The 17,235-nt window shown below is 33.6% G+C and overlaps 1 protein-coding gene across 2 annotated transcripts in view; it reads left to right on the top strand.

Moving 5' to 3' along the window:
* The window catches only part of LOC149804924 (3'(2'),5'-bisphosphate nucleotidase 1-like), a 53,645-nt gene extending 36,489 nt beyond the window's left edge, over positions 1 to 17,156 (top strand). For both annotated transcript variants that reach the window (XM_089945940.1, XM_089945939.1), the window contains one exon: positions 13,456 to 17,156. In XM_089945940.1, the coding sequence (XP_089802066.1) occupies positions 13,456 to 13,559 (104 nt within the window). In that variant the 3' untranslated portion in view covers positions 13,560 to 17,156. The remainder of the gene's footprint in view (positions 1 to 13,455) is intronic.
* The last annotated feature ends 79 nt before the right edge of the window (positions 17,157 to 17,235 follow it).

The following is a 17,235-nucleotide window of genomic DNA, read 5'->3' as shown; positions in this document are numbered from 1 at the left end:
CAGGGATTTTCTAAGACTTTCTAGCTTCATTACAATAGACCAGTAATAGGAATGCAGATTTATAGTTAATATTTTTCTTCATACTTGTTGTAACATTTTGTATTGGTTAGATCTTCACTTCACTGCTTTTTTCATATTTTTACAAAACTGAATGATGTTAAGAAAACAAGCTGGATCTTACAGCGCTTTTCAAATTCCATAACACAGCATTGCCCCATTGTTAAGCTGAATCTTATATTGTAAAATATTTAGTCCTTGCTTTTTATGAAATATATATTGTGCTTAATTTAGGAGTCCAATTAATTACAACATTATATGGTCTAATGCTCTTCCTAGATATACATGTAGTTGTGTCTGCCATTATTACCTCTTGACAGGCTCCCTTACAGTTTCAGGCTGATTTTAGGAAGAAAATAATGCAAGCACTGCACTTAAAATCTTCCAAAAATTATATTTTGAAAGTGCTTTCACTAACTCTATTCTTAAAACACAAATTGGCATTTACATATTCATGTTTTTGAAACATGTTTTTTTAATTTGTCATAAAATAATAACATATGATAACTTTCAGGGGAAAAGTTTTGGTTCAAGTTTTGTCATTTTTGCTTTGTTCCTACTTGGGATGAATCATTATGAAGCTTGGAAAATTAATTATGTGACACTCTCTTGTCCTTTTGATCTTGGGGTCAAGGTTACAGTCATGGAAGATTTTGTTAAGAGTTTGGCTGAAGTTATTCGTTTGCTTTTGTTTGCCAAAGTCCTGGATGGATTCTATCTAGACATGGAATGAATTATTATGAAGCAAAACTATTTGTTTTGATATCACGTTTGCTTTCCTCATTTACCTTGGGGCTCAAGGTCACAGTCATAGAAACTTTGCATGAAGGTTTTGGTGAAAGCTAATTTGCATATACCCCTCAAAGATTCTGTTTTTACTTGGGATGAATCATCATGGAGCAAGGCTTTTCATGCTGCAACATACATTTGTACAATCTGTTGACCACTGGGTCAAGATCTCACATTCTATAACAATACTTAAGGTATAGCTGACCATGCAGGCTTTGGACTACTTGTTATATATATCTGATATATATGTGTGTCAAGTTTTATTAGTAATGACAAGAATATTGTAAATTGTATAGTAGTAGCATAAAAGAAGACTGTTTGCACATCTGTTTTGAATAAATGTATATATATGTATATATATCAAACTGGTTAGGATAGTAGTGGTTCAGAAAATAAAAGCAATGGAGATGGAGCATTTAAATGCATTTACACTGCTGGCGATGTTTGCAAATTAACAAATACTCATTTTTCTTTTAACTTGTGCTAGAATGGCAATTATTGCTGGATCATTTCTATCAAGAAATTATAAATTGAATAAACCTAATGTATGATATTCACAATTTTGAACATAACATATTTATCATAAATTAAAAGTTCATTTGTTATTTCATTATGGCTTATCACTGGTATTTAAACCATTATGATACATACAGGAGCAAACCAGAGCAGAGTCATATCCATAGTGTTTAGCCAGTTGTTTCTTGGAATAGTTTAAACACGACAGGATTCTTTATTTCAATGGAGAGTTGATTCAAAATTGACATTTTTTTTCTCCCATAAATATGTTGAAAAGAAATGAGGAAATAAAAACTGAGTTACATACATGTATACCATTGTACCTCTTTCACTGAATATTGTAAGTAGCATTTCTTGATGTCTTGTTTGTACAATTAGGTGTTTTAACATCTATCCATTTTTATCCATCATTTGTATATGCATGCCAAAAGGTAGAATATGTATTGTTATCCATCTGTTTTGTTTCTGTGCAATAACTTTTGTTTTACAACATCTAACTTTATCAGAAATTGGGATTCAGACTTTAAAGATCAAGGGCACTGTGACTGAAAGAATGCACTGGGTGACTTACACTCAGGGTAAGGAACAAACCTGTTGATTAGGGGGTCAGAAGATGAGGGTCAGATTCACCCTGACTGACGGAAGACAATGGTTTCCACAGTCATATTAAATCCAAATCACAGAACAGGACCAAGCTTTGTACATGGCTTAAATTCAGGGTATAGAATAAGTGTATTGATTCTAGAGTCAAAGGTTAGGGTCACTGACAGAAAAAAGAAAAATGGTTTTCACTCAATATCTTTGGTTGGACTCCATAGACATAGTCCCAATTTCACTAACACAAGTCCTAAATTAAATCTAGCCTCAGGACTTTTGATTGGTGAAAATTTAAGTTAGACTTAAATTTTAACCAGTTCAAATTGCAGGATTCTAGACATGCCAGGTAAACTTAAGGTCACTGTGGATGTGTAATGAAAAGTAGTTTCTGCACAAACATTTCAATTTTCTCCTCTATACCTTCACTAATGTTTGTGAATAGCTAACCATTGCTGCAAGAAAAATGCCTATAAATCATAGGGTCAATAGATCAAATTTCAAGGTCACTGTCTGCATTAAGCAAATTTGTTTTCACATAACTTCTGTTCTAGACCACATCTTTGACCAAAGTTTGTGGAACATTTGCACTTGAAGTAAGGAAGAGGCCTGATAATTTCTAGAGTTAAAACATGAGTTTTGTGCAATAACTTTTGTTCTAGAGAAAGGTCTATGACTAAACTTTGTGGATGGCGTGTACGAAAGGAACTCTTGAATTTGGAGTATAAATGTCAGGGTTCAAGGTTATAGTAAATCTAATAAAATTTTAATAATTATTTCTGCACAGTAAGTGGGATTCAGTGCTATATACCTTGACCTTTAATCAGTGTCATAGAGACCCTTTGGTCAATAGCCTATTGAGTCACCCATGCTTTACTAGTTCCTACATAGAATTCTATTAAATATGTGTGATTTCAATTTTTAATGTAGCTTTAATAATTTTTCAGTCATATTGCTACAATGTCTGCAGTGTGGCATTTTATAGTGATCTCGAGCTCTGGGGCATCATGCTGCAGACATGTAGTATGATGTCCCACTCAGTCACATTATCCTGACACAAGGCTGACCGGTGCTAACACTAACCTCTTAATACTGAGCGCCTAGCAAGGGAGCTGTTAGTACCATTTTCATGAGTCTTTGGTATGACTTGGCCAGGGATCAAACCCACGACCTTCCGCATCCTAGACGTATGCTCTAACCTCTTGGCAACCGAAGTGGTCACTATTTAATATGGGGCAGATGTATAATGAATTGCTCACTATGCTCTTGTCATTTTATTATCTATATGCACAAAATGCACAATTTAACACATTAAATAATTGTCATAGTTTGTACTAGTGGTTTTTTTCTCCATGAATTAATCTTTTATATGCTGTCACAATGTTTGGTTTTGCATTCACTAACTGTGTTTATCCATTTATAAACCACACCCATCTGTGAATAAAAATTTAGATATGCTAGTACATAATGTGCAAGTGGGTTTGGAGGACATGAAGCTTGGAACTGGAGTCTGGGATTGAATTTCCACTGTTAACCAATCAGAAATGACCTTTCAAAAGTAAAATCATTTGCGATTGGTCAGAACTGAATCTCAAGCTCGAGAGGCCAGGTCATTGCCTATTTTGTGTGCTGTACTTAAGATTTGAAGTCAACAGCTTATACCTTGATCTGCTGGTGCATAATTTAGTGGTATATCTGGGTGTATACCATTTTGCATTATGTAGTGGTAGATCTTTGTGTAGATTATTCACATTTGGGTGCTTATTTTTACACATAAATATGGCAACTGTTCATTAATTTTTAACTGCAATTATTTTTGGGTTTACTTTTGCAAATCTTCAGAAACAGGCATGACAAATAACATTCCTTTAAATCAGCATAACTTGTTTTGACAGAAAAGCTGATCATTTTCATTGGCTAATCATTGGTAATCAGGTACATATCTACAGTATTTCTCTTATAATAAGCACACATGGCTCACCCAGTAAATTGTTTGATGAGTGGGCCTGGGCTTATCACTGAAAACAACTGTAGAAAATAACAGTTTGCCAAATTTGATAAAATTAGGATGGGTTTATCATCAAGCATGAGTTTGATCATGGCAAATTTGAAGTTCTTAATTCTGTTTTCTTCATTTTTGCAGTATTTCTAAGGAAAGAAATCACTGAAGATTTAATTTCTTTTATATCATATCTATTATTGTACCAGAAATATTTTCCTTCAGTTTTATCATCCGTATTTGTTATAACTAAATATGTGTTAAATGACTGTTCGACACCTTGTCGCACATTTTTAGCACCTTTTGTGAACTATCCAGCATCTGCCTAATTTTTGTCACAAGATATCATCTAATTTGTTCTGTATGCTTTATATTTATAATTGATCGAGTTAGATGATCAACATTGAACTGCATGCAAGCATTTTGATTTTATTGAAATTTCAGGCAGTTATTGTCAGGATCCAAATCTCAGCATCATTTGTACAGGATTTATATTTTGTTGAGCTACACATTTTGTGAATAGTACCCATTTTGAAGATGAGGACCCCATGTTTGGCTTAAAAAATTACTTTATTTCAATTAGATCAATGGTCCTAAGATTTAGGCTCTATTTTTTTTCCAGACCGACTGCAAGTGCATTGATGACATCCTGATACGGTCCCTTGTTAGCAAGATTAAGCTTATACTATTTATTGTACCATATTATTCAATGTTAAGTGGAGTCAAACTGCAAATTGGACAGACCCAGATATGCCTTTGCATAATGTTTTGGCAGATCTGGGCATATGCAGTGTGCTAAGAATTATCAGTAGAACAGACAACATTGACTCTTATCTGCACATTATGTGATGGTTGTTTGCAGTTGGACTCTACTCATATGCAAGAATATATGGTAAACAATATTTTGCAGATAAGTTTCTATAAATAAGGACATGATTAAGAATGTTCACGTCATTTATGCAGTTTTTTTTATCTTCTGCACTTTTTTGGACTTTTCCTTTTTTAAGTATGCATGTGTAGAGGAGAGGATTTAATTTTCTTGTCCTTAATGCAGTATTTGTTCTACAATGTGAACTTGCAGGATTCATGATAATTTTTCAAAGATTACAGAAAAAATTAACCCAAACACATTAAAATCATTTATACAATAACATTTACAAGACATTTCTGTATTAATTAAAGAATATTTTTATTACATGTATATTTAGGAAATTACCCCTTCTTTTTAACTAGATGAAGTTGGGGAAAGATTTAGAATTTTAGTTCCAAAATAGACCCTGCATTTAAGCTGTATCTGTCTTTTAATTAGTTCATGGACTGCCAATGTAATTTCCACAGTAAATTAAAATTACAACTGTTAATAAGAGTAATCAGTTTGATATTAAGTCCTATACATTTACATCTTATGTCTTTTTATGAAAGGAAGAGTAAAAAATATACATTTTCCAAGAGATTATCCTTAATTTTAAATATTTTTATTTTTTTGATGTAATCTATTATGCATATGGTGCAGATTTTATTACATTATTTATAATACAGATTTTTCTGAACTATTTTCTGTTATACCATTTCTATTATGGTTATTTGTTCCATTGCTAAACCTGTATTAGTTGTATGGTTATTTTTTTAAAAAAAACATGATGAGCAATACAAACCACATCTTTTGACACGCTTAAGCAAGCTTTTAGCACCTCCTGTAAGGAAAACTATGCAGTTATTTCTGAACAGGTCAGGAAAATGCTTTTGATGAGAAAAGGTCATAGAGATTTTCCACTGCCACAAAATAGCTGCTTAAACCTATTCCAGTAGGAAAAAAAATTAGTCCTATAAATTAGCCACCCCAATCTGTGTTGATATTGTTGGACAGTATATGGGTCTGATGCCATCTGTTTATTAAAATGTGCACTTTTGCTGCATGCAGATATTTCTGAAACACGTGTGTATAGTTTAGACACTAATAGCAATATCTAGTGCAAAATTATAAATGGCCACAGGACAGATGATTGTGCTATTCATCATGGATTTACAAGTCACCAGATATATGATTTGATCCATAAATATTATGTACATATCGCCAAAATAACCCTTCAGCCCGCAGTAGCTTAACAGCAGCAAGCAGTACCAGTAAGTGTATACCGATGTGTGCAGTCAATACTGTCTCAGCCCCTAAAATGCCCTTCAATATTATTACAGGTGTAGGACTGATTTATCTGCCTAATAAAAGATGTGACTGTGATTTAAGCTTGAATGTGATAGAAATGATGAATTATTTTGTAAAATGGGTGGTGAACAAACATTGATCATAATTTCAACTTGATACTTAAAACTGGCAAGAAATCACTTGCTACGCCAGTGTGTTAACTTAAAAAATTAATAAAACTTGTATTTCAATGATACAAGAAATCTAATACCGGTATATACATGGAAAAACGTGCTATTGCTCTTAGACGAAATATATGTGCCAATAAGAATGAGCATTTGAATGCTTTTACTACATTAATAGGAACTGGAGCTGTCTTCATGGATAAAAATCATGCACATTTTTAGATATACATGTATAACTATATTGTTTACCAACATTTCTTTATGTCTTGCATTTATTTCAGAATTCATTAATATATGTATTAGCTGTCATTAACATTTTTAAAGAGCAATACAAGCATAAAGACTGCAGACTGTGTTCCCTGTTTTTATTCCAGTTAGATTTTTATCAACAAACTGTATGCACCTTTAGACAAGAATAAGTGAATAAGTATTCTCCACTTTCAGGCAGTTATTACCAGCAACAATAACTATGTATGTAGTACTTAAATTTTCATTTTTATCATCATCATCAATCAGTTTGCTTGTGTTCATATTCTTATATGAAATAAGGGAAAATAAGGACCTAAAGTTACTCCATAGATAGAAAGTATATTTTTCCTAAAAAGAGTAAATCATCATTTCAAAGACCATGATGTATACATTTATTTGGCCCCAAGTATTGAGACATCATGTAAACAATTTGCCAATAGTTGTGCCGATCCAATATATCTCTGTATGTTGATATATCCATATTTGTCAACTTGTTCGGTTTACCCGTAATTTGTTTGGGTTTTTCCTTTTTTGTCACTGTACAGCTGTACAACCATTTTGTATGGGATTTTTTTGTGGTAAAAAAAAATGTTAAATTTAAATTTTTTAATTTTTTTTTGTTCTGTGTGCATCCGGGACATTTGGCATAACTAAATTTTAAAAGGAAAATTCAGTGAGACTATGGTGGCCCAAAACAACCAATCAAATCATACTCAAAACCACGCTTTTCCTTTGATAATGAAGCGTGTTTCATTCATGGTTCAACTCCAGTGTGTAAAGATCTTGTCGTTTATCGCTCACAGATTAGAAGCTCACTAGGATTTCTAATATTGACTAACTACCTGTGTAGTAAGTATGTTTTCTTATCTTATACATTATTATTTTATTATTTATACTTATTGCTATCAAATGCATAAAGTTTGCATCAATTTTCATACTTAACATAGTGTGGCAATCATGTTGGTGTAACCGTAATTCGTCTGACTTTTCTGTGTGGAGATAAAGTCGATTTATTAAAATTGTTTATAATATACTAATTAAAAATAAATACTCTACTGATTTTAGCACCGGCATTTTATCATGCTGTTATAGTTTTGAGTTAAGTTTGTCAGGTGATGCGAACAGGAAGATGCATTGCCATAATGACGGATGTAGTACAGATACTGAGTGACTTGAAAATATGTAACATAGCCAATTTATATCAAGTTTATGACCAAAATCGGCACACCATATAGCAAATTCATAACTTTTTAAAAACCAGATATGCAATTATAATAGAAATGATCAACAGCTTACAATGTATAAACTTCCGGACTGCTACTTTGTCAATTTGTTTTATATTTCTAGATTTCAACTTTTGGGTAGTTCCTGGCGTAATATCTTGGGTTTTATGGGGAAAAATATAAATTCGTAACATATTTGTAATTGGGAGATCTTCCTCTATCACAGGTCAAATCTACATTTTAAAATTTTTGTTTTTATTTCTTTCATCTAGTTGAAATATTCCATCCATCAAATGGCTGAGCCTAACTCAAAGAAATGCAAGCTTGAAGACACTGACCTAAGTCGTGGCAAGTTTCAGGCTGATTAGATTAAAGTCTTCCCTGGCATTGTAGATGTATCCAAGTTAGGATCTTCACATGCTTTTTGTAAAATATGCAGTAAAGACATTAAAGTGGTGGTGTCTAGCATATATGATCTGGAGGAACACTTCAGGACAAAACAGCATGAGAGAAATTTTGAAATGAAGAAGGGAGCATCCATCAAAAGCTTCTTTGCTTAGCCAAAGCAGGAAGATGATAGTGTTATAAGTAAAAGCAATGAAATAAAGTTTCAAGAATGTAAATAATTATGTAAAATATGTGCAAAATAATTTGTGTATAGCATTTGTTGTTTTAAAACTGTTGATATTATATAATGTATGAATACATTGTTTTGTGTACGTTTTTTTTGTCTTTGTTAGGTTTTTATTGGTCTGGCATACAGGTTTTCATCTTAAGGGGTTGACACCTATGTATATCTAACTGCTGTATGTGTAATAATACATGTGTGGGCATGTAAATTATTAACAGTCAAGGAAATGTCTCAAGTGAGATAAACATACTCGCAAAGTGGCTGTTAACATTAACATGGCTGCCAGCTCCCTTAAGAGACCTGAAAATACTGCAGTTCTGCCAGTCCATTAGTCATTGAGATCAAAAGAGCATAATCTAATGTGACCATTATCTTGAACATGGTAAATTAGACAGTAAACCCTAACAAGGTCTATGCCTAGTGTTCTGTATATTTCATATACTATTGCACTGATGTTAACTTTGTTCATTTAAAAAACTATTATGATGGAAATATGTGTATTTTAAAATAGCAGCATTCCTACGTGGCTCCTAAGGATAAGAAAGTGACCAATCAAATGAACCTTTCAGAACAATCAGTCTGCCTAGTGCATACCCCTATCACTAATGTCTGCATAGAGCCTACTATTTTAAATTATGGACAACTTATGTCTGCCTAATGCACACCCCTATATATTATAAATGACCATGCGTGCCTAGTGCATACCCCCATATAGATGTCTGCCTAGTTCTTACCACTTATATATTATAGATGTCAGCCTGGTATATACACCCATGTCTTATAGATGTCTGCCTAGTTCTTACCCCTATACATCATAGATGACTTATGTCTGCCTAGTACTTACTCCTATACATCATAGATGACTTAAGTCTGCCTAGTTCTTACCCCTATATATCATAGATGACTTATGTCTGCCTAGTACTTACTCCTATACATCATAGATGACTTATGTCTGCCTAGTACTTATTCCTATATATCATAGATGACTTATGTCTGCCTAGTACTTACTCCTATACGTCATAGATGACTTATGTCTGCCTAGTACTTACCCCTATCGATCATAGATGACTTGAGTCTGCCTAGTACTTACTCCTATACATCATAGATGACTTATGTCTGCCTAGTACTTACCCCTATCGATCATAGATGACTTAAGTCTGCCTAGTACTTACTCCTATAGATCATAGATGACTTATATCTGCCTAGTACTTACCACTATCAATCATAGATGACTTAAGTCTGCCTAGTACTTCTATACATCATAGATGACTTATGTCTGCCTAGTACTTACTCCTATACATCATAGATGACTTATGTCTGCCTAGTACTTACTCCTATACATCATAGATGACTTATGTCTGCCTAGTACTTACTCCTATACATCATAAATCACTTATGTCTGCCTACTACTTACTCCTATACATCATAGATGACTTATGTCTGCCTAGTACTTACTCCTATACATCATAGATGACTTATGTCTGCCTAGTACTTACTCCTATACATCATAGATGACTTATGTCTGCCTAGTACTTACCCCTATCGATCATAGATGACTTAAGTCTGCCTAGTACTTACTCCTATCGATCATAGATGACTTAAGTCTGCCTAGTACTTACTCCTATACATCATAAATCACTTATGTCTGCCTAGTACTTACTACTATACATCATAGATGACTTATGTCTGCCTAGTACTTACTCCTATACATCATAGATGACTTATGTCTTCCTAGTTCTTACCCCTATATATATTATAGATGACTTATGTCTGCCTAGTACTTACTCCTATACATCATAGATGACTTGTGTCTACCTAGTACTTACTCCTATACATCATAGATGACTTATGTCTTCCTAGTTCTTACCCCTATATATATTATAGATGACTTATGTCTGCCTAGTACTTACTCCTATACATCATAAATCACTTATGTCTGCCTAGTACTTACTCCTATATATCATAGATGACTTATGTCTGCCTAGTACTTACTCCTATACATCATAGATGACTATGTCTGCCTAGTTCTTACCCCTATATATATTATAGATGACTTATATCTGCCTAGTACTTACTCCTATACATCATAAATCACTTATGTCTGCCTAGTACTTACTCCTATACATCATAGATGACTTATGTCTTCCTAGTTCTTACCCCTATATATATTATAGATGACTTATGTCTGCCTAGTACTTACTCCTATACATCATAGATGACTTGTGTCTACCTAGTACTTACTCCTATACATCATAGATGACTTATGTCTTCCTAGTTCTTACCCCTATATATATTATAGATGACTTATGTCTGCCTAGTACTTACTCCTATACATCATAAATCACTTATGTCTGCCTAGTACTTACTCCTATACATCATAGATGACTTATGTCTGCCTAGTATTTACTCCTATACATCATAGATGACTTATGTCTGCCTAGTACATACTCCTATACATCATAGATGACTATGTCTGCCTAGTACTTACTCCTATACATCATAGATGACTTATGTCTGCCTAGTACTTACTCCTATACATCATAGATGACTTATGTCTGCCTAGTACTTACTCCTATACATTATAAATCACTTTTTCTCGTTAATATCACATTGTTTTGTAAAACTGCTTTTCTTTTGAATGTTTTATAATATATGAACAATACAGTTTGGGCTGATGGTGAAAATTTGAAGTAAATTGGTTCCAAAAATAATATGCTTTTACAAATTGAATTGGTACATGTATATGGAGGAAACTATCCAGGTGCTGAACCTGAAGGAAGCATGCCATTATGTAATGATTCACATGTTGTGTAGAACAAGAATTGCAAGTGGCAAATTAGAATTTCAAATAATCAACAACTGTTAGGTGGATTTATGGACAATTGCACCTAGGATTTCTTAACCTTCGCTAGGCCTTCACTTACTCATGGTTCTTTTCATTTTTATCACACGATTTCAGTTACTAGGGTCATGTTTAATATCACATGATTTCAGTTACCAGGGTCATGTTTAATATCACATAATTTCAGTTACCAGGGTCATGTTTAATATCACATGATTTCAGTTACCAGGGTCATGTTTAATATCACATGATTTTTCAATTACCAGGGTCATGTTTAATATCATAATTTCAGTTACAAGGGTCATGTTTAATATCACATGATTTCAGTTACCAGGGTCATGTTTAATACCACATGATTTTTCAATTACCAGGGTCGTGTTTAATATCATAATTTCAGTTACAAGGGTCATGTTTAATATCACATGATTTCAGTATCGAGGGTCATGTTTAATATCACATTATTTTTCAATTACCAGGGTCATGTTTAATATCTCTAAGTTGAAGGAAGCATACATATTTTCAGACTGCCTGCCTCTAACTACCAAACAAGTTCAAAATGTCAAGCATACGCTTTCTCTATGAGTTTTATAAAGACAGGATCCCTTTCTAATCTCTGTCACTAATATCACATGGCACAAATTTTCCATAGTACAATTTAAACATCATCTTCACTAGCCAAGGTTTTGATATGTTAACCCTGCTTACACCTTGAAGGATTGATCAGCTATTACAGTGCTTTGTTCCAAACAACATCTATTGGATTTCATGAGTTGCCTACCTTAGTATGTAATGCCAACTAACCAATAGCCTGCAACAGCAGTGCATTGTAAATAGGCCAAAAATGGTAAAGGCAATTGACTTCAAAAGGATACTTTGTAAATTTAACATCGAAAGTATGACTACATACAAGAAATAAGCCATTACACAGGCCAGCAGTGAAAAATTGCTTTTTTATGAGTCCATTCCAGTTGTGTGCTCCCCTTGTCTCGATCATATCAGGACAGTATTCAAATTTGAACAACTCTATTTTGATTGGATGCAGTGAATTTAATGAATTTCACAGATCCAAAGCACAGAAATATCTGATTGATCCACCAAATTGTATAGTTAGCATATTGGAACCTTGGTTGGCAAAAATGCCCAAACATGTGCCCTGTTGAAAGTTAGTTATTTTAAAAGGGATCAAATTAGAATGAAGTCCAAAGTCTTATCTTACAATTTCAGCAAACTGTGCAACAGTACAACACATTATGACGATTTTTCTAATATAATTACATTAAACTTTATACATAGCCCCTCCCCAAAATTATCATGTTGACAATCTGGAGGAGATGAAAAGTTTTAAATAATATCCATTTTTCCAGGTCATTCATTGTAATGTTTATGCCCAAGTCATTCATTGTAATGTTTATGCCCAAGTCATTCATTGTAATGTTTATGCCCAAGTTCACTGTTGCAAAAAGTCCAGAATGAACGTAAATGCAACAGATTTATCTGCCCTGTGACCAGAACCAGAACTTGGCCACCATATATACTCACTTATAAGTTGGAGCCCAATTGCAGACTACACAGATCCAGATTTACTGTTGCATAATGCATTAGCAGATCTAGGTTTATGCAGTTTGTTAGGAGTAATTAGTAGAACAAATGACACTGACTCTGTTCTGCTGGCACATTTTGTGATGTCAGTGAAGGGTCTATGTTGTTTGCAGTTACTCAACTTATAAGTAAATACGGTAAGTAAATCAACAAACTCAAATGTACCATGTATCTATAGAATTTAATCTGCACAGTGAGCGAACTAATTCAGTGATGTGCACTCATGTATTATGTAAGGGATCATGTCGAGTCAGTGTTGTCCACTGGCTGGTGTCAGAAGAAATGTCCAAATTTCAGGACCTACCTTGCATTACAGAATGAAGATATGTAATTTTGTCTCTAGTTATGTGATTGAAAATAAACCAGTATGAAACATTTTTATATATTTGCAGGCTATTTTTCATTTTTTTGTGGTTTTATTAAAATTTATATTTTCATTGGAACATTAATGGATTTAAAGCTGTTGGTCCCTTAGTAGAAGTATGTTATTTGGGGCTTTTAAATCAGAATTTGTAGTATGAAATTAATAAAAATTGGTACCCAACAAAAAAAAGTGAATTCAGTGTATATGCTTTTTAAAAGGAAGAAAAAAAATAGCATTGAAATGTTACAGTAATTTATTATTTTGCAGATTCTCTGAATGGAGGTGCAGTGGCTCAGTTGGCATCCAGTTATGGTCCAGTCCTTTTCAAGTCCATGGTGCATAATGTTACACATACTGAATCTTTCTTCTAAACACGTTAATGTTTTTTTGTTTAACATTTAAACAAGACGAATTTTCAAGTACTATCTTGAAGCGTCCAGTTTAATATCAGCTGTATAGGATCTAGTTTTTGAGTGTTATTTTGTAATGCTTTTTTCAGTAAGTTTGTCAGTTTCAAGAGAAGCCTGTATTATCTAGTGACAGTTTTATAAAAATAAAAATAAGATGAAAATAATGTAGGAGTACTCTCCCCCATCTGAAACTCTTCTCTCCTCCCCCACCCGAATCTTCTGTCACACCTGCATTAGCATGGTGATATATAGTCACATTTCCTGGGGCAGTGGCAGCTGTAAAGGTTTTGTTGTCATGAATAATGTTAAATTTTACATTAAAGTCATGTAAAAGTCATATTTTCAACATCAGATGCTACATTCAAGGGAAAGTTTGGGAAAATATTCCTATAGGTCTTAAGTTTTTTCCATATGTTATGATTTCCTGTCTTGCTTGTCTCCCTTGCTCAGAGGCAGAAAGCCTGTTGATTATGGTGAAGCATGTAAAAAAATCGTGTGTCATCTACATCAGTCTTCATTCAACTAAAATTTTGCTACAAGACAGTATGATGCAAAGGAGTTGTCTTGCTTATCTTACCTGTTTATGCAGAAAGATTGGTTCATAAAGTCATATTTTCTACCTTTATTACTGCATTCAACTGTCAAAAACTTTGGTATAATATTACCATAAATTTTATATGCTGATATGTTAGGATTTACCATCTTTCAGTTTAAGGAGAAAGTTGTATTATTGTAAACAGTGTTTTCAAGTTTTTGCCATCAAGTTTTGAAGTATTGTCTTTAACATCAGTATGTATTATTAAACTGAAATTTTGGAATATTACTTCATGACTAAAGTTTATGCATTGATATGTTCAAGTTCATATGAAAGCATGAAAATGAAATACAACAGTTATAGCATACAGATGCAGATGAGACGCGTAGTGTCATGGAACACACGTTTAATACATCTGACAAATAAATTTTTATCAATTTGAATTCGGGCCCATATGGACTTGTAAATGTTGAATTAGCCTAATGCACACTATGTTGTAAAAGTTGACTAATGGACATGACCTTTTTGCTCTGTGATGCATTCAGTGTTATTAGTGTTCCATCTGAGCAGATCTTAGAGGTGCAGCTTGTATATTTGCCCTTTTCACCCTATCAGTATGTGTCTTTTCAGGGATACATAAATTTATTCAGCACTAATTAAACAAATTTTGACAATCTCATCCCAAAAATGTTAAGACTTTGTAAGACTGGTATGTTGCAGTTTTCATCTGTGGAGTAATAATCTAGATTTTATCACCTGCCTTTTAATGGAGCAGACCATCTAACAATTAACTTTCCTTTTCTGCATAGTAACTTCCGTTGTCCATCATCTGCAGTAATCAGACTTTGTGTAATGAATGTGTTTGGGGTAAAGAAAAACGTCAATTTTGGAGCCAAACGGTAACTATAATGGTTTCTGCTTGATAACGTTAGTTCTACGCCACATACAGGAACCACTTTTGTATAAAGCTTGTACATGGAGTTAGGAAGGTCACATTAAGGCAAAGTCAAACATGATTACTTGTGTTATTGAACATCATTGACCATATCAACAGTAATTTGTATCTACATGTACACAAATGAATTCTGACAAGCTTTTCATTTAGTTGCATTCATTTAACAAGCTATTATAAATTTCAAGGTCTTGACTTGTATTTTGAGCTCCCCTGGATTTAAGGCTAAGGGAGCTTATGGTAAGGCCCTGCATCCAATTTGCATCATTCCCCCATCCATCCATCCATCAACAGCTGCTTGTTACCACACTAGAATCCATTACTTCTGATCTGATTTCAAACTGAAATATGGGTTTACCTCATCAAAATCTTTGACAAGTTTGATAAGGAGCAGGTTTGCATGCTGATGTCAACATTTTGAATGCCATACTTCTGATCGACTTGGAATATATGCTTATATATTTAAAATCTCATAGAAGTCTGATTTGAGCAAAACCCATGATTATTAATTAGGTGATCTTGCATCAAATGGGCTGGGCTTGTTAGTCCTGGAAGACACATTTCTGATCTAATTTTTATGAAACTGGTTTATATCAAGATCTTGGACTGATAATGAGTGAGATGTATGCATATTAAGATAATCATGCATCCATTTGGCTGACCATGTTAACATCCAAGAGGCAAGATTTCTGATCCTGTTTAGATCAAACTTGGAATATATGCTTATATCATTATCTCAGATGGGTTCAAGAATGAGAGATTCCTGCACATTACCAAAGTAATCTTGCTTCTGATGGCTCAAGTTCTTAGTCTGAAAACCTTCTTTGTGATCTGATTTGGTCAGATTTGTAATATACACTTTCATCATCAGGATCTTGGCAGGTTTAAATAATGAGCAAAAACCATTCATATAATGACCTGGGCTTCTTAACACTTTTAAAGCCATATCTTTTATCTGTTGGGCTTATTAGCAACATCTTGGATAGCTCAAATTCAGAAAGAATTATTAGGATATAATACAACTGGTCCACACAATATAAAGTTAGTGGGACAGTTGATGTATTACACAAGCCTGCTTTAATAGTAAATGATTAGATATTTAAGCCAGGTAAATCGACTCGTATCCACTGGCCTCTAGTTAGCTGCATGGGCTTGTGAGCATAATACAAGTGATGTGAATAAAATTTTGTATCACTTCTAAAATACCTGGAATGATAACAATAACTTGTATTTCTTTCAAACACATTAAAGGATGTAATCAATCAAAGCATATCCAGCACATCTGAGACAAATTGTCGCCTTCTGACCATGACTTCAGATTCTAGGTCAAAGGTCATGATAAAGTCTTCACTGCATGTACAGGCATTTTGTTGTTGTTGTAGGGTTAAACGCCATTTCTTCAGCACACGATAGGCTACACATGACGGCCAGTATTTATGGTGGAGGAAGAACTCAGAAAGAACAATAGACCCAAAAGAAGCTACTGGCAAGCTTTCTCACATACCCATGTTGGCTGAATCGGAGACTCAAAACCACACAGACAGGTGAGATGGCAGTGATCCGTAACAGAGAGCGCTTTAGACTACTCAGGACCCCCAGGCATTTTGTAAATATATGTAGAACATTTTTTTTAAAAAAAAACATTTTTGTTACTGAATTTGATTTTTTTTCGGAGGATGTCTGAGATGGTTTCAGCACTTGGCAGTTGAAATAGGAGGATTTTACATTTGCTGTCTTTATCTTTGGTTTTATACAGTTTACAGAATATTTACATCTTTACTTTTTATATTTTATTTTGTATTTCTTGTTTACATTTATTCTGAAGGGTCTATTTTATTACATATTTTTATGTAATGAATTGATACATTTTCAACATATTTAGTTGGCATCATATAGCCCGGACACATTCGTTCCCAGTGAATATGTCCGGATTAACGAGCTTTCCGGATAATTGAATCATGCACATTTTTATTTTACGATGTCATCACACCGTATACATGTACATGTATATGCTAGCTGTAATTGTACTGTATATTCAATAATGGTTGAAATAAATTAATGAATACTTCTACTGACGTGTGTTTATTTCATATTATTATAACATGCGATTGTACATACATGTACAGTAAATATAAGTTTAGACAATGAAC

The sequence above is a fragment of the Sinohyriopsis cumingii genome, chromosome 2, assembly GCF_028554795.1.
Source record: "Sinohyriopsis cumingii isolate HCF-2022 chromosome 2, ASM2855479v2, whole genome shotgun sequence".
Taxonomy (NCBI): domain Eukaryota; kingdom Metazoa; phylum Mollusca; class Bivalvia; order Unionida; family Unionidae; genus Sinohyriopsis; species Sinohyriopsis cumingii.
The sequence above is the reverse complement of the archived record's forward strand: the minus strand, read 5'-3'. Positions and strand labels throughout refer to the sequence as shown.